Source organism: Pogona vitticeps, chromosome 6 (assembly GCF_051106095.1).
Source record: "Pogona vitticeps strain Pit_001003342236 chromosome 6, PviZW2.1, whole genome shotgun sequence".
Taxonomy (NCBI): Eukaryota; Metazoa; Chordata; class Lepidosauria; order Squamata; family Agamidae; genus Pogona; species Pogona vitticeps.
In genome coordinates this window covers 101,511,753-101,538,423 of record NC_135788.1, presented here as the reverse complement: position 1 = coordinate 101,538,423, position 26,671 = coordinate 101,511,753, and the positions used below count along the sequence as shown (strand labels likewise).

General features: G+C 42.9%; 1 protein-coding gene and 2 long non-coding RNA genes across 6 annotated transcripts in view; 1 reads left to right on the top strand and 2 right to left on the bottom strand.

Moving 5' to 3' along the window:
- SYT3 (synaptotagmin 3) overlaps window positions 1-26,671 on the top strand; it is a 63,974-nt gene that overhangs the window by 28,349 nt on the left and 8,954 nt on the right. For all 4 annotated transcript variants that reach the window (XM_020808237.3, XM_078378013.1, XM_020808240.3 and 1 more), the window contains 3 exons: window positions 1,394-1,772; window positions 4,022-4,580; window positions 26,485-26,605. In XM_020808237.3, coding sequence (XP_020663896.2) covers window positions 1,394-1,772; window positions 4,022-4,580; window positions 26,485-26,605 — 1,059 coding nt within the window. The remainder of the gene's footprint in view (window positions 1-1,393; window positions 1,773-4,021; window positions 4,581-26,484; window positions 26,606-26,671) is intronic.
- LOC144583676 (uncharacterized) lies at window positions 694-1,498 on the bottom strand. The gene is made up of 2 exons (XR_013537602.1): window positions 1,373-1,498; window positions 694-1,263 (listed from the first exon to the last, which is right to left on the bottom strand). It is a non-coding gene; the product is annotated as an uncharacterized LOC144583676 (long non-coding RNA).
- Window positions 6,168-26,487, bottom strand: LOC144583674 (uncharacterized). Its single transcript, XR_013537600.1, has 3 exons — window positions 26,005-26,487; window positions 19,101-22,614; window positions 6,168-11,816 (listed from the first exon to the last, which is right to left on the bottom strand). It is a non-coding gene; the product is annotated as an uncharacterized LOC144583674 (long non-coding RNA).

Genomic DNA, 26,671 nt, shown 5'->3' with positions numbered 1-26,671 from the left:
TTAAGTGAAACCCCGCCCTCCATCATTGTGCCACAGTGTGCAGCAACCAGAAGATGACATGACTATAAAATAAAACATCCCTTGAAAATAAGCCCTAATGTATTTTTGGAGCAGAAATTAATATAAGACCCTGTCATATTTTCGGGGAAACACGGTAGCTATTAAATGTCTGAAGTCCTTGTTTAATTGGTTTGGTCTGTCCATACTCTGAATGATTTTTCTTGAACTTTTTTTTAAATATACCTCTGTATAGGGTTAACATAAACCTAGAATATCTCCCTGTTTTGCACAGATAGTACCATTTTGGCTGTACTGGATGTGCCAGCTCACTTACAGAATATAGCATGGGACAGAAAACCCATGGCTTTCCAGGTGGATTACAAGTTCCATTGTTCCTGGGTGTTGGCCATGCAGGCTGAGGCTTATAGGAAGTGGAGTCCAACAACACCTAAAGGGCCACCATTCCCTCCATTCCTGCTTATATAGGGATTCTCCAACTGCAGATATTCCAAGGAGCCATGAGATTATGAGTTTTTTTAAAAGACAAAAAAATTGTTCATCTGCTTTAATTTTAGTTTAATTTCAGTAAAAATTGTTGGTACTAGAAATTAGGATATCTCAGAAAAACTATGCTTTTAAATTTTAAATAGTATATGCACTCTTTTTGTGTTTGTTTCTAACATTGAGTTACAATTTTGTTTCATTTTGGATGGTGGTGAAAGAGAGCTATTAAAGCTTTCTAAAAAAAATCAGAAACAGTTGTTTTTTTTTGTGTGTGGAAATACTTGGGAATCATCATCAAATAGAATTTGTTACTTTTCTGCCTTCATTTTTCTGCCAAAGCTGAAAGTTGCTTCCATTTCAAACTTATAGAAGGGTGCTGTTATGCATCAGGGGTGTGTGTGTGCGCGTGCGCGCCCGCGCTTTTTAAAATTATCAGCTGGTTGTGATGGCACTAAGGAATTTTCGGAGCATAGTCCAAAAAGTAACTTTTCCAACCTCTGGTCTTGGAAGAGTTCCAGGCTCTTCTGTGCAGAGTAAAGGTAGATGGCAGAAGGACCAAGGAACTTGTAGCCTTCTAATATTTATTGAACTACAATTCGGATTATGGCTCTCTATCGGCCAGATGGCTTGGGCTGATGCACTTAGGAATCCTGCAAAAATATATCATAATTCATAAGAGCTGCCTTTCTATTGATCTGCGGAATCTTCAGGAGCCTGGCAGTTGGAGATAACCCTGCCAGGTTCCAGGCTCTCTTCTGTCTGGAATAGGCAAGGGGAAAACAAGAGGTGAGCATCAACAGCTGGCGATCAAGGATGCCAGGCAACTCTGGAGGCCACCCCGTCATTGACTTCCCATCGTGGTATCTACCTTTCCACTTCTCTCCTCTAGAGATCCTGGTCAGCCTCCTCTCTGTGATCGTGACCTTCTGTGGCATCGTGTTGCTGGGTGTCTCCCTCTTTGTCTCATGGAAGCTGTGCTGGATCCCCTGGCGGGATAAAGGGGCCTCACAAACCCCACGGAAAGAACAGTTCCTCCATGCGCACCTCCACCACTCGCCTTTCGGGGATCTCCTGGCTGAGCGGGTGGAGCTGGGCCCCGAGATGCCCGAGAGGTCCTACCTCGATATGGATTCCTACCCAGAGGCCAACCTCAAGGTCAGCCAGACCTCCCCTGACCTCCCGGTAGAAGGCCAGACTGGAACTAAGGAAGGCTCCATTCCAAATGCCCATTCCCACCAGCAAGTAGCAAGCTTAGCACCCACACCCAGGTGAGTCGAGAGCAAAGGGGTTGGCTTGGGAGGCAGCTGGGGAACTATGGACGGAAGCTGGACGCTTGTGTGATTTCTTGGAAGGAGAGGAAGTGGACAAAGGGCAGCCCTCCAATTTCCTGGCCAGTTTCCCTGTAAATCGCTATGCTTCATCCTTGGCTCCCTTTCTGGAATATGGAAATAAACAGGGATAACTCAAAGGATTGCTGTGTGGACAATGATACGAAATTGCATCACTGGGTGGCAATCTGGAGATTACCTGCTCTAAAATCTAAAAAAGAAATGAGAGTTACAGTATATCTTACCATTGTGGCAGGGAAGGTGGCAAATGTTAGGAGGCCCAGGAACAGGCTTAATTTTTAGGCTGATGATCATGGAGCCATCAAAAAAAACAAAAAAAAACAAAAAAACAGAACCGATAGACCTAGTGCAAATGCACACACAGTGCTCTGGTCTGCTATTGGGAAGGCTTGCAGTTTCTTCCAGACCCTTAAGGGCAGGACGAGGTGATTTTAGTGGGCTGGCAGTAAGTGTGTTCACTCCAAAAGGTGACTTCTGCTTTCCGAATATGTTAGCTTTTTTTCCCCTTGTTTGCTTGCTTTTTACAATTCATTTTGTCTGGTTTAAAAAGAAAATGAAGGGATTTTGTATAAAAGGAGAATGGAACGGCGGGTGTGAAGGAAGGATGGAGCCCTAGAGCAGGCTGGGCAGACAGAACAAGGGAAAAGAAAAGAACCAGATACGAACTCAGAGGTTCTGTTCACTTGGAAGACCAGCCATCCTTCAGTGGTCCCCAACCTTGGGCCTCCAGATGTTCTTGGACTACAACTCCCAGAAGCCTTCACCACCACCTCTGCTGGCCAGGATGTCTGGGAGTTGAAGTCCAAGAACATCTGGAGGCCCAAGGTTGGGGACCACTGCTTAGCTCTTCAGTCTCCACAGGGTATTACCCAGCTCACACATGTCTGGTTTCTTTTTCATATCTGGGCAAAGAAATGTCTTATTCAATGAATGATGCATTTTTAATCACTTCATTAAATCTAGTGTGTAATATAATTACTGGTTTTATAGAAAATTTCATTTTTAAGAAAGTAATCAAAGGGAAAAGATGAGAAACCTAGTAAATAGAAACAAGAAACTACCATTAATTAACCTCACAAAATAAGTAGGGATCACGGCAGTTCATTAATGATGAAGAGGGAATTGTAATTAATTTGGGGACCAGCAAACACTTGAAAACTGATCAAAGGAAAAGGAGATACAATCACCAGTTTTGAAGATGAAAATGTACTCTGTTTTCAGGTGAAACATTTACAGGTTGCAGTGGTGTTTCATCTCCTTCCTTTGCATGTATTTGCTGGTATTTTTATATCTCTAGACAGATAAAACAGTTTAATAGACAGTTAGATAGGTAAGAATAGATGTAGCTATAGCATTATACAGTACAGTATAGGTATGTAGATACTGTGTCTCTCTCACAGACACACACAGGCGCACACACACACACAAGCCTCCTGGACATAAGTTGATGCCCTGGAATAACTAGGCTCTCTGTGCATATGCACAGGTTGACAGGTATTTTTTTGTGTGTAGAGAGAGTGCCTGATTAATATTTTTCTTTGATCAATATGAGTTGGATACAGGGACGTGGCGGCGCTGCGGGCTAAACCGCAGAAGCCTGTGCTGCAGGGTCAGAAGACCAAGCAGTCGTAAGATCGAATCCACGCGACGGAGTGAGCGCCCGTTGCTTGTCCCAGCTCCCGCCAACCTAGCGGTTCGAAAGCATGTAAATGCAAGTAGATAAATAGGGACCACCTCAGTGGGAAGGTAACAGCGTTCCGTGTCTAAGTCACACTGGCCATGTGACCACGGAAGATTGTCTTCCAACAAAACGCTGGCTCTTGGAAACGGGGATGAGCACCACCCCCTAGAGTCGAACACGACTGGACAAAAATTGTCAAGGGGAACCTTTACCTTTACTTTACAGGTTTAAACATAGAATAGATACATGGAAATCACTTTAGTTAGTCAGAGCTAATATAACTTCCATTGATTTCAGGGGGTCTACTAAAGAATGCCAAATCTCGATTTTGATGTAGTTTTTAAAGCTATTTAAGATACCCAAGTAAGTAAATCTTGCATCCTAATTAAAAAAATGAAGCTTAAAAATGGTCCCTATTTCTGCTCTAGAGAGCAGATTCCTCGTGCAGTCCTGGGAGCTCCTGGTTCAACCCTTTGGCTCTCTGCAGGTATAACACACTGCCACGTCCTGTGACCCAGCAGCAGCTGAGCAGCCCAGACACCAGCGTCCATATCGGAGGGGAGGAGAAGGTTGAACAAGTAACCAGCATCGGGCAGATAAAACCAGAATTGTATAAGCAACGCTCAGGCGAGTCAGACTCCAAAAAGGGGGAAGCCCAGAGTTGTGGGCGGCTGAGTTTCGGCCTGCGCTACGCCTACACCACGGAGCAGCTGGTGGTGAGGATTCTCCGGGGCGTGGACCTTCCCGCCAAAGACGCCAATGGCTTCTCCGACCCCTATGTAAAAATGTACCTGCTCCCTGACCGGAAGAAGAAGTTCCAAACCAAGGTGCATCGCAAGACGCTGAACCCTGTTTTCAACGAGACTTTTAGCTTCAACGTCCCCTTTGCCGAACTGCCCTCCCGTAAACTCCACTTCAGCGTCTACGATTTTGACCGTTTCTCCCGCCACGACCTCATTGGCCAAGTCGTTCTGGACAACTTGCTGGAGCTGGCGGAACGGGACACTGACACGCCCCTCTGGAGGGACATCATGGAAGCCAGTTCGGTGAGTGGAGCTCTTTGGGGTGGATTGGGGGGACAGGGACAGGAGAAGAATGGATCTTCTTAAGAGTGATCCAGCCCGAGGCAGTGACCGGGGCAAGAAAGTCCACCCAACTCTGCTAATCAGCCGGAGAATTTAATTAATCATAACTGAATTCATCCACCCACTGGATTCAGCTCTCTTTCTCAGCCAGGCAGTCTGGCACTTAAACTTACTGTTTTAACTGACTGTTGCCCATTAGCTGGTACAGCTGATTAGCTCAGGCAGCATTTCAGCTTGGTAATGGCAGTCATCTTAGTAGTTCAGTGACAAGAGTGATGCATTGGGTTGAGGAGGAAGTGTTTGTTTAAAGCAAATATTTTTGCCACTTCTGAAAGCCAAAATAATCATTATGCTGCAAACCTAGGCCTGCTGCTGTTGGTAAAGACACCAGATGGTGGATGGGGTCAACTGATTAAACCCAGGGCTTTTGCAAGAAGACTGATGTCAGACCTCTTCCAGGGCTGAGCAATTTTTGCAGCCATTGCGGTGCTGCATATGTGTGTGTGCATGCATGTGTGCATGGCTGCACACATACATACACAGAGAGCAAAAAAAAAAAAAACCCACTGAGAGTCAAAACTGGAAGTGATTGATATAATGTCCAGTTTCAACACCCACACACCAAATTCTAAGGCTTCCTTGGATCAAGACAAAGTGTAAAGTGTCTGTTTGCGTGTAGGGGAGTTTCCCCCTTTCAAAAGAGCTTTCCGTGTTTCTGTTAAAAAGAAAATTGGGTGATGGAGAGGGAGGCCTCCTGGGATCTCCATGCTTTTAGTCTGACAGGTTTCTTTTTAACTGAAGGTGGATCTTCCAGATTCTGCAAAAACAAGGATGAGGGTGTATGTGGCTCAAAGATCCTATGTTGCCCATGCTTGAGATCCTTGATTGAGGAGGAGCTCTGGCACAAGTCCATGGCATGCAGCGGTGCGGCAGGGGTGGGATCTAAAGCAGAGAAGTGGTCTTTTAAATTAATTGGAACTTCTGCTCAGGCAGTGGGGTTCTGATGGTCGTTAAAACTGCTTGGGGGTAACATTGATGACAGCAATATAAAGTGGCTGGCCCACAATCTAGCCTGCGTTGCAACCATTTGTACGAACCAAATATACTGCCATTTTTTCCATATTGGCTCCCTTTTCCTGCCTGTAGAGGTAGTTGTGTTAGTCTATCTGCTATATTTTAATGTGGGCTTTCGTGGACAAGTCCACTTCCTCAGTCATAAGAGTGAGATCACATGGATCTCTTTGCTGTGTCAGTCAAGCTAACATCAGTGTGCATCTCCTGACTGTCCTACCTGTTAGCTCTATTACTCTGCTGCTGCTCACTTAGTACATGACCTCCTGGGGGAGGCATGGCTCATGCATCTGTCCCATTCTGTCCTCGTCACAAGTCTGAGCCTCCAGCAACAGCCTCAGGGAGTGAAATGTGTACTGTGAAAGGCAACCTGCAGAGGCCTTCTTAATTATTGAGGCTGTCGAAAGCAACCCCCTTTTCCTTTGGCCTTAGTGTATCCATTGTGTGAAATGGAACCAAAGGGTATACACTGCTGCGATGGGATAACCTGACCTTTTTGTTTGCTTTTGCTTGTTTTTACTTTAAAACATGTTAGGGAGACTTTGATTAGAAGTAGCAGCTCTGGAGTAGGGACGTTAACACTTTCCACTGAGTCATTTCCCTGCTGGAATAGTATGCATGTGAAAACACTGTGCAAAGTTATAGTACATATGATTTTCTCTCTCTCTCGGTTGATAGCATCTTCAACAGATGGGATTTCGATTGGGGAGATGTCCCAGCATGTTGCTGAGAGCATTTAAAGGGCAAAGGCTGTTCCCGGGCGCTCCCTGAGCCTGTCTGGTTAAAAGTGTACCAAAAAAAGACGAGAGGCTATCGCAGATCTCCTAGATTTTGTGTGATTTGGTCACTTCACAAGCATAAATAAGAAGGGAAAAAAGCATTATGTTTTGCAACCTGCAAAGGGAGCAAAGTGAAACAACAGTGGGCAGTCTGTGTGTAAAAGGGCTTGTATGAAAAGAGGTAAAGAGTGAGAAGTGAGATGGGCAGGATGGATAATGGCAATACGTAGAGGAAAGAACTGGCTAGAGTAGACACTATAAGGCATCAGGGCAGAGATGGAGAAACAAGGAGGGAGAGCAGAGAGGGAGTCTTCGTGTGGCAACCAAAAACGACACAGAGACGAGAAAGCGTAAAGCACAAGGAAGCTTGGAGAAGTTCCTTTTTGGAGGGACAGTTCCAGGAATCCCCCATCCTGAGAGCCGTCATCTATAAAAGGGAACCTTACTGAGATCTGATAGCTGCAGAAGTCCCCTTCTCTTAACTACCTGTTGGCTTCTCCCGGCTGCCATCTTCCATCATGCCATCTGCTCCCCTTTCAGAGAGAGATCCAAATAGGGTTGCTTTTTCTCTCCCCCAGCCCTTTCTTCCTGTGAATATTTTTAGCTGAGCTTGTTATTCAAGAAGCTGGTGGCTAATTAGGGCAGTCAGGTGTGAGGCAGGCACTATCCCCCGCCCCCACATGCGCCAGGCAGACATCCCCTTCATCTCCGTTCTGGGCTCTCCCCCCCACACACACACACCGCCATGAGCTGTGACAGTTGTTCCAGTTACCCCAATCCAAATCGAGAGCCACCCTCTCTTCTACTCTTCTCTTCCAAAGCTGGAACTGTTCTCCGAGTTGAAAGCAATTGGCATGGATCGTGATCGTGTTCCTGAGCTCCAGGAAATCGGCTGATTTTGGAACAGAAGCATGGAGAGGAGCAGGGTGGCAGTGGATGTTTCTGCCGAGGTGGGAGCAGGCAAGGGTGACCTGCAGTAAAATGTTGCAGAGTATTGCCTGTTCAGATTGCCAGGCAGTCAGCCGGAGATGCCCTTTTTCTGGAATACCCCATTCCATTTCATCCTACTCTTCATTTACTATTGCTGCTTTCTTTCCAAATAATCAGTTTTCCACCTCTCTTCTCCCTTTTAATGTGCTTTTCCCTAAAGATTTTTGTTTCTTCTGCCAATTTTGGGGGAGGGGCTTCCAGTATATATCAACACCTGCCTCTTGTAGGTGTGGGTGATGCTGTTTTAGTACAGTGGTGCCGCACTTGACGATGTTAATTCATTCCAGCGAAATCGCTGTAGAGCGAAAATGTTGTAAAGTGAAATTAAAAAGCCAATTGAAACACATTGAAAACCGTTCAATGCGTTCCAATGGGCTGCATAACTCACCGTCCAGTGAAGATCCTCCATAGGGGCGGCCATTTTAGGTGCCTGTATAGCGAGGAATCCGTCCAAAAACACAGTGGGGAGCCATTTTGAGCAGCTGGTGGCCATTTTTAAAACCCGACGATCAGCTGTTTTGATCCTCGTAATGCAAAGAATCGGTTCCCAAAGCAGGGAACCGATTGTCACAAAACGAAAAACCCCATTAAAACATCGTTTTGCTATCACAGTTGTGATCGCAAAAACATCGTCGTGAAGCGTATTCGTCATTATACGGGTTAAATGTTAAGTGGGGCACGACTGTATCATAAAATCATAGAACAATGGAGTTAGAAGGGGCCTAGATAAGGCCATTGAGACCAACCCCTTGTTCAGTGCTGGAATCCAAATCAAAACAAATCTGATAGATGGTTGTCCCATTTTCTCATGAATACCTCCAGTGTTGGAGTCTTCACTACATTTTTGTTTTCAGGTCCTCTCTGAGCTTTTTGAGAAGCCACATTGTTCTTTTGGTTGGTTGGTTGGTTTTGTTTTCTATCTTTCATCTTTTTCCTTTTTACGAAACTCCCACCCTCCTTGAACTCATTTTCCTGTCAGGAGTTTCTGCCATGGGGGCTTGCCAATATTGTTCTGGCTTTTCTAAAGTCCAGCGTATACATGTGGCTACACTCTGCTTTTTGTTTCTTTTGAAATCAAGAACTGAAGTAGAACACAGTCATTTTTGGCCAGAGTTCCTCTTGCTGCCACTTCTTCCACGCAGTCATCTCTGTTGGTTAGGATCAAGCCCCATGATAGCTACTCCTGTTTTTCCCTCCACTTTTTGTAGGAGAAAATCACCAGCCGCACAAGCTAGGAATTTCTTGGAAGGGCCATAATTCTCAGAATTTTTCTCCCAACGGATATCATGATAATTGAAGTTTTTAGCTACATATGCAATGGAGAACTTATGACCAACCCTTTGATTATTATGCTGTGGAACGAGAAAGGGTTCTGTTCTGCCACCATTCCCCATTCAACATCTATACAAAACTGTTTGGACGAGGTCTTCAGAGACTTTGGACCTGGGTGCCATCACTATGCTGCCTGATTTCTCCCTGTCAGCAGGGTCAGGTGTGGTTGCGCAGGTGGTAAAGCAGTGTCTGGATGCTTGTAGCAGGCTGCCTGGAGGTCACTAAACTGAAGCTGGATTCCCAAGAAGGTGATGGAAGTTCTGTGAGTTGATTATTCCCAGGTCTGGGAATTGGATAACCAACTTGTTCTGGATGGGGTTGCATTCCTCCTGTAGCCAAGCTTGGAAGTGTCAATGCAAATGTCAGATTGTTAAGGTGATTTCATTTGTTGCTTTAAAAATGTTTAGAAATTATATTTGTTTGCTGATTCATTGGCTAATTAATTCGTTAGTTAAAATTCATAATATCACTTCTTTAGCCAAATCAGAGTGTCGAACAATTTAAAATTATGGATATATATGAAATATAGTTAAAAGTATATACTGTACTGTTTTTTGACCTGAAGCTGGCTACTTTGATAGCATTAGCCATTTGCTAGATCTTCTTTTGTATGCTTAGTGGGGTATACATTACATGCACATAAATACTGCATTGATTGAATTTCTCCACAGTCATAGAAAATTTGTCCTTTATAGCCCCATTTTATTTGATTATTCTTTAATCTTCCTACTCTGCTTATATATTAAGTGACTTCAAGACGGTTCAGCCAGAGTCTTGTCCTAATGGTGTTCAGGATTCATCCATTGAGCAAAGTGTATTTTTTGCTGTCCATAAGTTTCATCTAGCATCTTCTAATTTAATATTTAGAGTCCGGGATGTGTGCAGAAAACTTCTCCTCAATTTTAGCCATCATCTAGGAGATTGGTGTCCATAAAGTGGATGAGTTTAGTGTTGCATTACTATATTTTATTCATTATTTGCTAGCATCTCTCAAATAACGTCTGGAGGTGCAATGCCAGCCAAATAATTGACTTTTTCAATGGGGATAGGTTTCAGGCAGCCAGTAAAAATCCTGCATGAGTCATTAAAGACTACATCCACTTGTTTGGCATGTGCTGATTTATACCATACGGCACTAGCATATTCTGCTGTGGAGTAGCACAGGAACAAAGCTATTGTTATTGTTTGTGGCTGTGCACTCCAATCTGACCCTGCCAGTCTCCCATTTCTGGCAGCAACTTTCTCTTTGGTGTTTGGAGAATGTTTTAGTAGGTCAGGGTTCGATCCAGAGTGATGCCCAAATACTTTGGGGTAGGGCAGTGTTCTAAAATCTTGCCTTCCCAGCTAACTTGGGGCTTTCTCTCTGCTTCTCTGTTCTTTAAGTGGAAGGCACAGACCTGTGTCTTTAAATGATTTGGTGTCAGCTGGTTGTTTTTATAATATAAAGAAATATCTTCTAATGCAGATATTAGCTGGTGCTCAGAGGCTTCAAAGGTTTCCCCCTGGACCATCAAGGCAAGATTATCCATGTACTGTAGATGAAACTCCTGGAATATGGGAACGCTGGTTTTTCATTTGTGGAAATGTTAAAAAGTATTGGTGCTAGAACGCAACCGTGGGAGACCATTCTTTCGGTTTCTCCAGCAACTGTGCCTCTCTTGAAATTCAACAAAGAATCTTCAGCTTTGAAGTAGAACAGGAACCTTCTGTTAGTCTATGATCCTTAGTAAGGAGCTAGAGATTTCTGAGCAGTTATTTGTTGCTGAAAGTATCATGTGCCACTGTAAGGTTGACAAATGCTGCTCTAGGTATTTTATGTGTTTCAAAACCATGTTCTATATCCTAAGCGAGATTTCAAGATTTGAGTCATACAGCTCTTGCCAGGTCTAAAGCCTGCCTGTTCTGGAATTATAAGAGGTTAAATTTTAGGAGCTAGACGATTAAATATACAGTAATTCATTCAATCACATCGTATAACTGGCATAGTAGGGAGATTGGCTTATAACTTTTGGAGCCTGATGGTTTTTTTGTCTGGTTTTATTATAGCGATTACTTTCATCTTCTGCCATATTTTTGGATTTTTTGTCTCATCCAGCAGTTATAAAAAGAGCCATTCCTTTGTGTTTTGCCCAAAATGTTTAATTTGCGCAATGCGGATATCACTGAGTTTCTCCACTTTGCCATTCGTACATCTTCTTATGGCTTCCTCTAGTTCCACCAATATAAAGGCAGTGGAAAATTCATTACACTCACTCTATCACTTTGATGTTGCAATTTTATTATGTGCTGTTTAGTTTTCCCTGCCAAGGAGCAGTTAGTGTGTTATTTGGTTGGGGATTAAGTTTGCACACGGTGTCCTTTTCTTTGGATCCTTATTCAGTCTTTTCAATAGTCTCCAAGTTTTCTGACTGCTTCTCGCCATGTCAAGCTGTGTTGTAGTGTCTATCCAGTGAGTTCTTTTTGTCAGGATCAAATCTGTCCCAGCTTTTACTGTATGTTCACTAAAAGGATTTTCTTTGAAATGTGAAATATAATCTAAGTATTGGGAGTGTGTTTCCGGAGTGAAGCATGGAATGTAGTTCGTCCAGCATCAAAATGGAAGTTACAAATTGATCCTAGTTCTCTGGTTCATGGGCAGTCTTATCAAAATATCACTTACAACTTGTAAAAATGACTGCAATGAACTATAGGTTAGGCATCCTTCAGTCTCGAAAGACTATGGTATCGTGCTCTGTATGGAGGACTTGGAGCAGCGTCTAGTGTGGCTGAGGAGGCCGATTCAAGAGTGACAGTCTCTTCCACACTGAATACAAATCCAATTTGTCCCCTGTCCAGCTCCCTGGTTTTGCTGCTTTTGTGACTTCCTCTTTGCCTCAGCCTGCAGGGCAAGGGTCTCTTCAAATTGGGAGAGGCCGTGATGCAATGCCTGCCTCCAGGCTGAACGCTCAGATGTCAGGGTTTCCCATCTGTTGATGTCCATTCCTAAGGCCTTCAGATCTCGCTTGCAGATATCCTTGTATCGCAGCTGTAACTCAACAGGAAATGTTACAATAGTTTTGCCTGCTATTTGAACAATGAAAAATAACACGTTTTTATAGACGATGCAGAAAATTTTGACAAATTATACTAAAAACTTTTAGTAAATTATTTCCAAGTTCTGCCCTAAGAAAGCTGGTAGGCTGTTTGGGAGTGTCTCTGGATTCATCTTTGTCACCGGAGGCTAATGTGGCCTCAGCATTTCACAGTGGTTTTGGTCAGGTTCAAGTGGTGTGTCAACTATTTCTGGAGGAATAACCCATCCATGGTAGTTCATGCACGGGATTAATTTTCCATCTAGATTACTGCAGTGCACTCTGTATGGGACTGCCCTTGAAGAGACAATACAAAAGCTGTAGCCAGTGCAAAATAAAAATCCTAGACTGCTGCCATGAACATCCAACATTAATCATATAGTGCTAATTTTAAAATCACTGCTCCAGTGTTAGTGGTTACTTTAAAAACCTTTCCCAAGTTTAAGGCATTGGTGATGATTCTCCAGTAGCCTGGAATCTCTGTACAGTATTTGAGGGGACTTCTCTCCCTATGTGTGGTGCAGTGGATAGAATGATGGATTAGGACTCAAGAGCCCTGGATTCAAATCCCCATTCAGCTGTGGAAGCTCACTGGGCGTGCAAAATTGGCAAAACCCACTCCTTAAATATTTCACTTATCCTGAAAGCCCTATTAGGGTTGCTATAAGTCAGTTCTGCTTGATGGCACAAAACAACAACTCTCTTTATGTCTACTTGCCTAAGCACTGAATCTACTGAGGTAGCTGTTCTTTGTGACCCATCTTTTGGGAACAGTATGTTATATTGAGATATAGGAGGGGAGCGTTCTCTGAGGTGACACCCTAGCTATGAAATGCTTTACCTTTGGAGGCCCCATGTCAACACCAGATTAAAATGTGGCTATTATTCCAGGCATTTAAGGATGCTTGTAATTTGGTTCTGTTTACAGATTGTTATGTATATTACTTTGAATTGTTTAAGGTTGTGCTATTGATTGTATCCCACTCTGAGAGAGATGATAAGATATAAATATTTGGAAAATAGGTATATTAATGGTGCACACTTTGAAACACTGGAAACCTTGGGCATTATATTGAGGAAACTGACTATATTAAACAGGTATGATGTCTTGCGTTTTCTAAGTCAGATACAGAGTCAAGCTAAAACGGTCTCTGCGTCCCTAGCACCGTTTCCACATGTTAAAGATGCTCCCTGCAGTTTGGGTGATATTGGGAGGAGCATGAGTTCAGAACTGTGACATTTCATCCAGTCTATTTCAGAAGTAGCCGCCCACATGTCCTCCCATCTTTCTGGTCTGATAAATGTTGCCTCCTAATTCTGGCAATCATTGTCCTTCCTTCGAATTGGCTGTGTTTGCCCTCACTGACATTGTCTCGGAGCCAAATCCGATTTGAGCTATTTCACATTCCTCACATGTTCCCTAATTAGCTGTGGTCATTTTTGTAAGGAGGACGCAGCACAATAAAAGACAACTCAAGGAGCTACAAAAAGGGACAACGATTGCACCGCACAGAGAGACTGAGAGAGAGAGAGTATAATTTTGGGAGTATTGTATAGAACCTTTGCTTTTCTATAAAGGGTCCATTCTATGCAATTAGAGCATTTGGTACAGCCTCAGTTAGACTTGTCCAAGTTTATCTCCATTCTATACACAAACATTTACCTTGTCGCCCATGGTGAGTAAGAGCTGACCCCAAGTGAGCTATCAAGGAACTGTTTCTATGCAGAGAAGGACTAACAGAATAAATGCACGAGGTGATGAGAGGGCTGTAGCTCTGTGGTAGAACACACACTTTGCATACAGACAGTCCCAGGTTCAAATTGCAATGCACAACAGGAACAAGTTATACCAAATGCTGCATGCTGGTCTCATGCACCACTTCCAACATTATCCCTCTGGGCAAAAAGAGAAGGGAAGGAAGACCTATCATTCACCTCTCCCCTCATGTAGTATTTACCCTGACCCATGTGTCAGGAGTATATGATTATAAAAATAAGCCCCCCTTCACTTGCTGTTGTACCTACACTATTTATCATTCATAAGAATGATGTTGCAACAAATTCAAAACTCCCCTTTCTTGCCAAAGTAAGGCTGGCCTGCTTTATAGGGCTATTGTGACCAAGACAGAGAGAACTTACGTCAAGTATGTTGAACTCTAAACTGTTCTGACGTGCTTGAAAGACTAACAAATCATTACAACACAAGGTTTTCTGGGGTATGGTCTGCTTTATCAGATGCCAAAAGTATTATGCTGAATTTTAGATATACAATACCCATGGTAGAGGGTGAGCCTGTAGACCCCGAGGTGAAAGGGAAATTATGTACAGAATGTACTGCCATGGTGTTAACACGAGCCATTCCCAAATCTATGGCCAGTAGCACAAACATTCTTAGGTAACCAAATTAAATCATCATCCTCTTAGAACTCCAGAGCTGGAAGGGACCCTATGGATCATCAGGCGCAGCCCCTGTCTAGGAGGCACAGTGGGGAATTGGACTATCAGCCACTGGTCCCACAGCCAGACAGCTGCACCACTGAGCTATCCCGCAGTTTTAATATACAGTATATATAATACAATTGGAACCCCTTTTCAAAATGGAAACCTCTTGTGATAGCCTAGAGCAGTGGTCCCCAACCTTGGGCCTCCAGATGTTCTTGGACAGCTCCCAAAATCCTTCACCACCACCTCTGCTGGCCAGGATTTCTGGGAGTTGAAGTCCAAGAACATCTGGAGGCCCAAGGTTGGGGACCACTGAACTAGAGAACATTCTAATGAATTATAGCTCGGCAGTCTGTCTATCGCTGGGGCATTGTGCCGATCCAGACTTTAGCTCTCCTCAGCCACCCCACTCCTGCCAGTCTCTTTTCCTGAGGTGGACGCTTAGTTGTGTGCCCCCTACTTTGAACTCCTTGCCTCCTCCCACCCTGTGTGAGTAAGAGAGAAGGAGAAGGAGGAAGACAATGAGAAAATGAATGCGAGGGAATGAAAGAATTGCTCAGCTTTGCAGCCAGGAACGGGGGAAGTAGCAGCAGGTAGGAACTTTTCTAATTGGAGGGCAGGGTGAATGTTTTCCCTCCTCCACTGGCTTGTAAGGTGAACAAAGGGGGCGGGTGGGGAAGGAAGCATCTCAGCAAATGTTTTCCTCTATGTGTGTGAACATGTTTGTTTGCTTACTCCTCTCTCTTGCTTCCCCCCCCCGTGCGTGTGTACCTGTTTTCCCCCTACCTTTGCCCACCATAGGCTTGTGTGCACACATCTCCCCCAAAACATGATGATCACCAGTTGTTGCTGCCTTCATTTTAATTTCCCATTAATCCTTTTTTTTCTCCCACAGTGGCTAATCTAAGGTCAGCAACAGTGTGTCTGGAGAGGTTGGACACATAAGTTATCTGATAAAAGTGGGAATATAGTCCATGACATGCTGTAATAAATCGATTAAGGTCTCTAAGGCTGTATGAAGACTCAGCTGTTTCCACTGCAACAGATGGACACGGCTAGCCCTTTGGACATAAATGTCTACGGATGTGCTTTATAGCTGCTTATTCCTCACTTGCTGCAAGAAGGGGATCTGATGAGGTTTTAATTTTCACTGTTTCTTTTAAAACTATGGTTTATGAACAGGAGTTATGCAAAAGCACAGGAAAGCGTTTCTCTATTCGGGCAGATGGGGTGCCTTGGCTGCCATCCTGCCGATACTCCTTCTCTTCATTGGTGCTGGCTGGATGCGAGTGCAAGAGAAGGTTGGATGACAGAGAGAAAACTCCTACATCTGTTCAGTGGCACTGGTGATAGGGACGTGGTAATTTTTAAAAAGTAACTTTTCTAGGCTCTGTTGTGATGCAGACAGTCAGTATATGCTGAGGCCCTGAGCTGTGTCAAGTTTGGATGGTGCCTTACCACTGCTGTTTACAGATGGATCAAACCAATTTTAATGGCATTTAGAAGCCCTGATAATATGAAGCCCTAAACTGTAGTAGCTTCAAGCATATGTATAAATCTGATACTCAAGACGGCTGAAAGGCCTGTGTCCAAATCAGTGCCTTTCTTTTCTTTTTCCATTTCTCCTCCTCCCCACCCTCCGCCCAGCTACAAATCCCTTTACCTCAAAGTGGTGGTTATATAAAAATGTTTTTTTTTTAAAGTATATTCTGAAAAGGTATTCTTAAAAATGATGAGTGGTATCTCCATTTCCCCTCCTCTGGCCTTGATGGAAGTTCTGTGCCTGGAATAACTGCATGTCAAGCAGAAACCGTAATATAACAAAGCCGAGCTCCTGGATCAAAGCGTTGCCACTTTCGTAATCAGCCGGAGCGCTGCCATCGGATCTGCCACACCCCCTAAAGGCTTTGCACAGCAGCCAGGGGAGAGGGAGCAGAGAAGATGCCGAGTCCCCCCACTGCGCCATTCTCCCTCTGAATGTTTTCTGTCCTAGGCCAGGGCTGGGCAAAGTGTAGCATTCCAGGGATTGTGAGCCTGCAGCTCTTCTCACCTTTGGCTATTATATAGTACCTGATGAGCCAGGCTGGAGTCCCACTCTGACAACAGCTGGAAGGCCATGCTTTGACCACTCCTGACCTACAATCATCTTCCGTCTTCCCACCCAGGGTGCCAAAGAAGGTAGGCCCCCCAGCTCTCAGAATCTGTCATTCTGTGTGGAGCATCCTGGACATGAGGGGAGTGAAACATTTTCTGCAAATGCTTGAGACATTTTGGAAAACCTGGGTAGTCTATTTAATGCAGGCTGGGGGGGGCAAGCAAGTGTGTGTATGTATGTATATATATATAGCTTCTGCATAGACTTCAGAAGCTTCTGATGAGGCTTTGGAATTTGGCTGCCATCTCAAAAGCCACATCTGTTATGAGCAGGAGAATGGGGAATAGCTGAAAAACCAGGCAAATAGGCACTGACAGGCACTTTTCCAAATACAAGGATCCCCTTTATTGATTGATGTCTTGATCTGCAGATGCAGTTGAAATGTGTGTTTGGGGGTGAGGGGGTGGGATGACTAGGGCTTGCAAAGTAACCTTGCAGGACAACAAATTCCGCACATATCTCCCCTATCATGGGCCGTGGGGGATTGTCCGCTAGGGATTCTAGGAGGTACAATCAAAGAAGTAACTTTCCCAGGCTCTAGCACAGGGGCTCCCAAACCAAACCAACCACCTCAGTTTGGTACGTCACGGCATATTTCACAAACCTTGTTTAAATTAAGGCAATGCTCCCTCCCCTGTGCCACTGAGTTACAATCAGTTCCTCCCCTTCCATCATCATTCTCCTTTTTTTTTCCCATCTGGGCACGATTGTGCTCCCCACACACCTGCTCTAGTGCATCTCTCTCTCTTTCTCCTTCTCAGCCTTTGGTCCCTGTGGGACAGCCTGGCCGCTAGCCAGCCAAGCCCTTGCCTGGCCAGAAACAAGTGAGTTGGTAAAGCAGACCAAAGGGCTGAGGAGTGGAGTCAGAGTACCGGCTGGGGAGGGGAAGAAAGGAGGGGAAAGCTTCATTCATATTGATGAAGCTGCAAATGGGATCGAGCTGGTAAAAGGGCATAAAATATTCACGCAGGAAACAACGCACCGCCTGGTAACATGGGGTGAGTTGGCACCCTTTCCACCCTCGTTGCCGTCGGCTAAAATTTTTAGCCTCCTGTCCCCTTTCTTGTCCAATGTCAAGCTTCCTTTCTCTTGCCTGTTTGATGAGTGCTTGTGCGCTCAAGATTCCTGTTGTTGTTTTTAAAGAAACACCTTTCCTTGGAATAGAGAACTGTACAGGGGTGTTCACTGTGGAAATAGAAACTTCAGCTTCTAGGTTGGTCTTCACTTCCCCCCCCCTTCCCCTCCCAGATAGCAGCCGTGGCTTTAACAACCACATTGCAGGCAGGAATGTGACAGATGCAGCTCTTCCCATCACTGCATCTCCATGCCAGGAAGTTACCCTTTCAGTGACTGAAATCCTTTTGCTTAGCAGAAGAAAATTTGTAACTTTCAGTCCATTCTAGTTTGGCAAATAAAGAATCCTGGCTGCAGTTTTCCGGGGTGGGTGGCTGGCTCCTTGAAATCACAGCAGAGATTTTTATTTGCTAGATTGAAAGTTACTAATTTTCTTACACTAAAGCAACAGGATTTTGGCCAACATGTCCATTTCAGGGGCTATGGGACAGGGAGTGGCAGCCCATTACACCACGTTCTAGGTGGAGCCTAGAGTTAGTTGTGCTTCATGTCAATTCATTGGTATCTGTGGGGCCTGTTCATCTTTTCTAACACAAACCCCATTGATTCATTTACTTAGCTATACTAAGTCACAGGATGACATACTACTATGAAAAGAACAAGCTTGTGGGGCATACTTTGTTTTTGCTATAGCCCCACAAGTCATTATGTGGAGCCAGATAGAATGTAAAAGTTTCAGGGAACTCAATAGAACAAATCAGCAAATGAACCCGATTAGACATTGTAGTGGTCAGAGTGTTACATGGGATCAGACTGACTTGGTCCAGATTAAAATTTTCACTCAGTTATAACTTTAGACAGTTCACCACAGTATTTCTCAGCCAAATCTACCTCACTGAGTGGATGTAAGAGTAAAAGTCAGGAAGAGGACAGTGATTACCATCTTGAATTCTGTGGAGGAAAGGTGGGATTGAACTGTTACATAGATAAAAACATCCTGGATAGCTTGTGTACCCAGCTGCTGAAGTACAGTGCTCATGCAGTATCTGAACAGCCGAGAGATTCTAGCAGAGTAATTTAGACCTAACTGTTGTTAAATAGTTGGAGTCCCTACCGAGCCACAGTGATGGCATCATCATCATCACCACCACCACCACCACCACCATCACCACTCCAGGTAACCATAGATTCATGGAATAATTGAGTTGGCCTATAAAGCCATCAAATCCAACCCCCTGGTCAGTGCAGGAATCCAAATCAAAGCAGATCTGACAGTTGGTTGTCCAATTTTCTCTTGAATGCCTCCAGCGTTAAAGCACTCACCACCTCCCAAGGTAAATGGTTTCATTGTCAAACTGATCTAACAGGAAATTTTTGCTGATATTCATCTGAAATCTGGCTTCCTGTAACTGAAACCCATTATTATGTGCCCTGCACTCTGGATGATCAAGAACAGATCCTGTCCCTCCTCTGTATGACAGTCTTTCAGGTATTCGGAAAGTGGTATCATATCTCCCCTCAGTCTTCTTTTCTCAAGACTAAACATGCCCAGTTCTTTCAGTCTTACCTCATAGGGCTTGGTTTCCAGTCCCCTGATTATCCTTGTTGCCCTCCTCTGGACTTGTTCAAGTTTGTCAGCATCCTTCTTAAAGTGTGGTGTCTAAAACAGGACACAGTGGTCAATATGAGAACATAGAGGGGAACTAGTACTTCATGGAATTTGGAGAGTATACTTCTGGAAATGCAGCCTAAAATAGCATTGGCCTTTTTTGCAGTCACATTGCACTGTTAACTTATATTCAGCTTGTGATCTACAACAATTCTAAGATCCTTATTGTTCATTCTGTCACTGAGCCAAGTATCCCCTATCTTGTAACTCTGTGTTTGATGTAAAACTTTATATATTGCCTAAGTATAGAACTTTGCACTTGCCCCAATTTGTTGTTTTCAATCCAGTGCTTCAGCCTATCAAAATCTTTTTGAATTTTGCCAAAATCCTGTTGGGTGGGATCCGTTTCTGCAATGGGAATGTCATTATCATTATCAGCATATCAATGCTGTTTAAAGACTTCCTTTTCCAGCTTCTGAGTGCATTTGACTTCATCTTATTACATATGAACCTGCACACCCAGAATTAAGAAAATGAAGTCTAATCAGCGGTAATCTACTGTGGACAATGAGGTTGTTCAAATTGCTCAGGTGGAAGCACAGAACAGGTTTTTGGCCATAGTGACCTCAATGCATGGAAATACAATAAGCAGGGACATATACTTTTCTTGCAGTGTTTTAATGTTATTTTTCATTTTTGTTTTGGTTTGTAGTTTCATTAATTTTTTTTCAATTGATGTGTGGGTTATTGCTCTGGTGTGGGTCGTTTTGGGAGGGTTTTGACCTGATAGGCAATATATAAATATTTTAAATACATTACTAAATAAATAATACGGAAGGAGTCTTTTAGATTGTGGATAGGGTATGTAAGCAAGGTCCAGATTACCACAATCAACAGCAGCGTTGGAACCCAATTATCATTGTCAAGGGAGAATAATGGAAGAATAATGTCTCGGTCTGCTAAACCTGGGAGCAGAAAAGCATCAATCTAGTCAACATTGTTACAGACCATGCATGATAACAGTAGAGTCTCATTGCATCTTAAGGACTAATTAATTTATTATAGGACTAGCAGATGTACCTATTTTCATGTTAGAAACCCTGAGAGCCTACTACTTACCATGCTTGCACTTTTTCTCTACCTGCTCAGACCTTGTCCCCCCCCAACCCCACACGCTCGCTCGCTTGCTTAACTGCTTGCACAAGTATGACATATCTGGGGCCCTCTGCAAATAGGGAAGCCGCAATGGAGTTTACAGCTTCCCCCCCCCCCCCCCCAACTTTGGTTAGGAAAGCTTTCCACCTAATGATTGAAGATGGTACTGAAGGCAACTAAAATGTAATGAAATAAAATTGGTTAATCTATTAGAAAAACCAGGTGCCCCAAGGCATGCACCCCTGGTGTTGCCTTAGTAGCTATGCAAGGCATCATGGCCTACGTTTCCCTTGGTGCTGTGATAGAGACAAACAGATAAATGGATGCAGATTCTTTTTTATTATTATAGATATATAGCCTACTTCAGAGCATGAAATGTTACACACATTCAGTTTTGTGGTTTCTTAGACAAAGGGAAATTAAATGTAGAAGGTATTATTAAGATAGACGGCATTGTCAGACTATTGCTAGTAATACAAATAGCCTAGCACTAGGTAAAACAAGGACAACATATTAGGTTTTCATAACTTACCATGGCTAATTGCAGCTAACAGATGAAGTGCTTGGTCACATGCCCACTTATGCAAATAGAGTGTGCCCCTGTTCCTTGTTAATTATCAGGAGTTAATCCACAGCAAGTTATGCAGACTTACATGAGCACTCATAGGGATTCTGGCTGCATTTATGAACATGGCTGTAGATGTGCCAGGAACAGGCAAATTTGGAAGGTCTGAGGGAGGGCCAGTTATCTGCTCTCAGTCTCAGGTCACTTTTGACAGCTGCATAGACTTCAGAAGTTTTTTCTCCAAAACATGCAGGAAAGAGCTAGCAGGCTAGAAAGTGGAAGCAGTAGAAGTCAGATTCAGTTTTGAAAAAAATGGCATTTTGGTTAATCTGGTTAAATTGGCATTTTAACTGGTTAAAATGCAGGACAGGCTGTGACCACTTTGAAAGGTGAACTGGTACTGCTGAAGGCTCCCAGGGTTGCAGTTTACCTTTTTATGCCAGGAAAAGAGGGAGGGTGTTGGGGCTACAAAGACAGCTTTGAGGCTGCACAGGGCCACACTTCACCTACCCCAACGTACCTCATGTCTTGTGCATATAGTCCTCTCCCACCCCACCCCATTCCAAAAAAGGATTCCAGCTGTTAATCTCAGGAAGTTCAAAGCAAATTTTGCAATGACTGTGTAGGTCCTAGGCTTGCATGTGCAATGTAGTGTCATGATCAGAGTGGCAGATCACAACTTGGGACATTATGGCCCTAATCGCCACTGAGCAATGAAATGTATTGTGCCACCTTGGACCAGTCACTCCTTCTTAGCCTAACCTACCTCACAAGAGTGTTGTGAGAGTACAGCTGAGAGGAGGAGAGCCACATATACCACTTTGACCTCTTTGAAATATTTTAATGTAGGCAATAAAAATATCAGTATATGAATATTCTGCATCTGCTATTCTATAACCTGATGTTGGACAACCACAGAAATGTTATTGAACTACATGGATATCCACTGAGGTCCTAAACAACATAATATATGTTGCATTCCTCCCACACATCACACTCCCCACCACCACAAGTTCCCTATCCTGGAAAGCAAGGATGCCTTTTTCTTGGCCCCACCACATTTGCAGGCGGGTTTGATGGGGACATGGGAGAGGCCCTTCTCTGTTGGTCCTCCCAGACTTTGAAACGCCCTCCCACAGGAAGCTAGGCTGGGCCCCATCTTTGCTGTCCTTCTGCAAGCAAAGACCTTTCTCTTCAGGCAAGCTTTCCCTCAGTGACTACTCATAGATGCACGAGTGTGGCGTTCAGATGGATTGTTGTGCCTTATTGCTTTGAATGTGTTTCTGGTATTGCATTTGTTTAGTGTTTCTTAGAATGGTATTTGTTTCATTAAGTATTAGTATACTTATTGTTTTTCGCTTTAAAAAGGTAAAGGTTCCCCTTGACATTTTTAGTCCAGTTGTGTCCGACTCTAGGGCGCGGTGCTCATCCTGTTTTCAAGCCGTAGAGCCAGCGCTAGTCCGAAGACAGTTTTCCGTTGCCACGTGGCCAGCGTGACTAGGGAACACCGTTTTACCTTCCCACCGAGGTGGTACCTATTTATCTACTCGCATTTGCATGCTTTCGAACTGCTAGGTTGGCGAGGAGCTGGGGCAAAGCGACAGGAGCTCACTCCGTCACGTGGATTCGATCTTACGACTGCTGGTCTTCTGACTCTGCAGCACAGGCTTCTGCGTTTTAGCCCACAGCGCCATCACGTCCCCATTTTTCGCTTTAGATACTGTCTTTTAATGATGTGAGCCAGCTTGGATCCTTTTCAAGGAAGAAAGGGAGAGTAAACATATTTTTAATAACACCACCACCACCACCATTACTAAAACAACAACAACTACTACAACTACTACAACTACAACTACAACTACAACTACAACTACTACTACTACTACTACTACTACTACTACTAATAATAATAATAATACTAATACTAATACTAATAATACTAATACTAATACTAATACTAATACTAATACTAATAATACTAATAATAATACTAATAATAATAATAATAATAATAATAATAATAATAATAATAATAATAATAATAATAATAATAATAATAATAATAATAATAATAATAATAATAATAATAATAATATCATGCACAAACACTTTCATTCAATCCCAGGCAAGCTTTCACTCAGTAACTAGATACATGAATGTGACTTTTACACAGATTGTTACATTACTGCTCTGACTGGGTCTTTAGTACTACTTGTGTTTACCATCTCTCAGAGTGGTATTTGTTTGTTCCTTTTTGATATTTATATACATATCATTTTAGCTTTAATACTGTCTTTTAATGATGTACGCTGCCTCTTTATACTCATTGTTTTCAGCTTTAAATATTGTCTTTCAATAACGTAAGCCGCCTTGGGTCCTTTTTAAAGACAAAGGTGGGGTAAAAATATTATAAAGATATAAACAAATTATGGGGCACTTTATCTCCCTGAAAGGGCTGCAAGGAGCAGCCATGGAGTAGGAAAACCCCTTCTCTGTAGAACAGAAATTGTTGTGGGTATTAGTATTGCTCTATACAAAAGGCATTTTTCCTTGGGGTGGAGATGCAGGAATTGTAATTTTCGCCCTTCTTCTGTGCAGCCTCTGCACATCTTCGAATGTGTGCAGCATATCTGCTTTTGCTTGCTTAAAGTGAAAGCAGTGCTTTTTCCATTAGTGCATCAAGGATAATAAGATATTATTTCCAAGCCCTGTGTCTTGCTTAGAAAGAGCTGACACCTTGCCCTACCTTTGTAGAAACACAAACAAACAAACACAAAAACTCCATATCCCAACAACAACATGTGATAAAAATTATAGGAGAACACAAGATATTTGTCTAATCTGCTCAATGTCAGTATCCATGCTGGTATTTGCATTTTCCAATCTACCTGAGCTCCCTGAAAATACAAACACACATGGTAACCCCTGCATGGGCACAGGCACACATGCATGCACGCACACACACAGTAAATAAACAGAATATAGGGTTAATTTCTTACATAGCACAGACATGTGGGACCTCACTAACTTTATTAATTTTAGAAGGTACCATCCTGATAAAAGTGCTTAAGGCAACTAACAATAATCAAACAAAATAAAAAACAAAATCTGAACTAAAGTCTAACATTAAAACAAAAGAATTATAAACAAAGTTAAAAACACAACAGTTTAAAGGAGGTGCCACCCAAACACTTAAGTCTAGTACAAGCGGCTATCAGTTTGCAGTGAGAACATAATTCAGGGTTTATTTCCATCTGAATATATAAATATATTCAGCCACCATGTTGTGGTTTATATACAGAGAGAGAACCTGTGTTTTAGTCATCTGCTTTTTTTCTTCAAAGGAAATGAAGTGAAGCTGTGGGAGGGAATTATACTTGCTCTTTGGGATATTTGAAAGCCTTTATATGGAAATTTACATTCAGCAATATTTCTTTGTAATGCAAATCCTGATTCATATACATTTTAATTCATTTCCTCCTGTATATTCACATATGTGATTGGTAACCCACAACATGTAAAGCAGTTAAAAAACAAAAAGAGGTTCTAGCAAGCCTACACTCAAGAGCGAAAACCTTTTGTCATGAAATTTGGTAGAAATTCTTTGAAGGCCAAGAGTTCTGTGAAATGCAAGTGGCTCCTTGATCTCTGCATTTTTGTTTTTCTTAAATGTGGATATGTGGATTATTCCTTGACTAGCCTTTGTAGGAGGAACATAAATATGCTACTTTTTATCTTTCTGCTTTGTGTGGGAAACTGTTAACATTTCCATTATTCCACATATATTTATTCATGTGTATTTATTTGAATGTTTGCATAATCCAAACATGAGAAAGCATAGCTTAATTGAAAGCATCAGGAAAAAGGCCCCTTGAGGGAATGAATGGGACATGATAAGTGATTCATTATGGTAATTATTAGTATTCTTAATAAATCAGATGGAAATAAAATCTAAATTATGTTCTCACTGGAGACTGATAATGTGGCTTGTTGTAAACTTTTAAACTGTTGTATTTTTAGCAATGCTTAAAATTATTTTGTTTTTGTGTTAGCTTTCAAATAATACGTTAGATTTTAGTTTAGATTTTGTTTTTGTTTTATTATCGGTAGCTGCCTTAAAGCACCCTTTTAGCAGAATGGTTCTGTATAAAATGAATAAAGTGAAGTTCCATATGTCTGCGCTAAGTAAGGATCTACATTTTTCGCTCCATAAGACGCACCTTTCCATAAGACGCACCAATTTTTTAGGAGAAGAAAACAGGAAAATGTAATCTGTTTTCTTTGCTCCATAAGACGCACAGACTTTCCACCCCCCCTGTTTTGTGGGGGGAAAGTGCGTCTTATGGTGCGAAAAATACGGTAATTTAAAAACAAACTGGCAGTACTATGGCATCCATGAAAGAGAAGGGGGAGGAGGAGGAGACTGGGACGAAGGCCTTGAAGCCCAGTACAGTACAGTATACACATGCAATGATCAAATGGGTTTGAATTTCGAAAGGGGCAATGTGTTTCCACAGGAGGCTACATGACAGGGTCTTCCTTTTTCCCCCTTTTTCTTTTTATTCTGATTGAGGAAGCCATTTCAAAGGTTTCTATTTAGGCCTGGGTATTTCTATCATTGTGCCTCCTGTAGACCTGCCTTGCTCTCTTATAACATGGGTGAGCAACCTGGGGCCCTCCAGATATTATTGGATTGTCTGTACCACAGCATTGGTTGTGCTGGAGAGCACTGGTGGGAGCCGCAGGCCAAGAACATCTGGAGGCCCAGAAGTTGCCCAACAGTTTTAAAACCCGCAACAGAGGCTTTCTTTTGGATACCCTCACTTTCAGAGGCAAGGTGGGTAGAGCATCTCAGTGACAGTCTGGTCCCTCATTCAAGAAGGTCCTCTCCAAAACCATTAGGGGTACTCCAATGTTACTCCTTAGGCTGCCGAATTAAATCCCTTTTTCTTTTAAAGGATTAAAAGGCTAACCTATGATAATGATCCTGCTCTTTATACTTTTTGCTGGTATCTGCTTCTTGTTGCAGTGCTAAGGTTGTTTTACAGGTCTGATATTTTTTAAAACTGTTGCTATTGTATTTCTTTTGAGCTACTTGGAGTGTCCAGTTTTTTTAAAAAAAGCACAAGATAGAAGTTGTACCTAGGACAAGTGCAAAGTGTCCTTTTGCTAGGAATCGGGAAGTCATAACCCGCTTGTTTGTTGGGTTCCAGAACTCCCTTTGTTCTTGACCACTGGCCAGACTGAGTGGAGCTGATGAAACGTGGAATCCCTACAACATCTGGGAAAGTTCAACCTTCTTTAACTCCATAACCAATTTGGCTGTCAGAACTGAAAATGGAAGAGAAGGTCGGTCTAGTGAGGGTGTTAACCAACATGACAAGAATCCAGCAAGACTATATTCAGAAATATTAATAGAATCATAAAGTTGAAATGGATTTCTAGAGGTGCCTGGCTCAAGCTCCTGTTTGATACAGAATCAGCAGTGCAAAATGCTACTGTAGGGTCCATGACAGGTGGTCATCTAGCATCTTTTAAAACTCCTCCAGTAAATTATTTTTATTCTTGTTATGAGTATTTGATTCTTGACCATGCTTCTTTCCCTCCCCCCATGTTTCTTAGGAAAAAGCGGATTTAGGGGAGCTGAATTTCTCCCTTTGTTACCTGCCCACAGCCGGGCGCCTCACAGTCACCATAATTAAGGCCACCAACCTCAAAGCCATGGATCTAACTGGATTTTCTGGTGAGTTGACGGGGCAACTGGGCAGGGGGGAAAGCAGGATTGGAAGGTAGGCAACGAGCAACACTC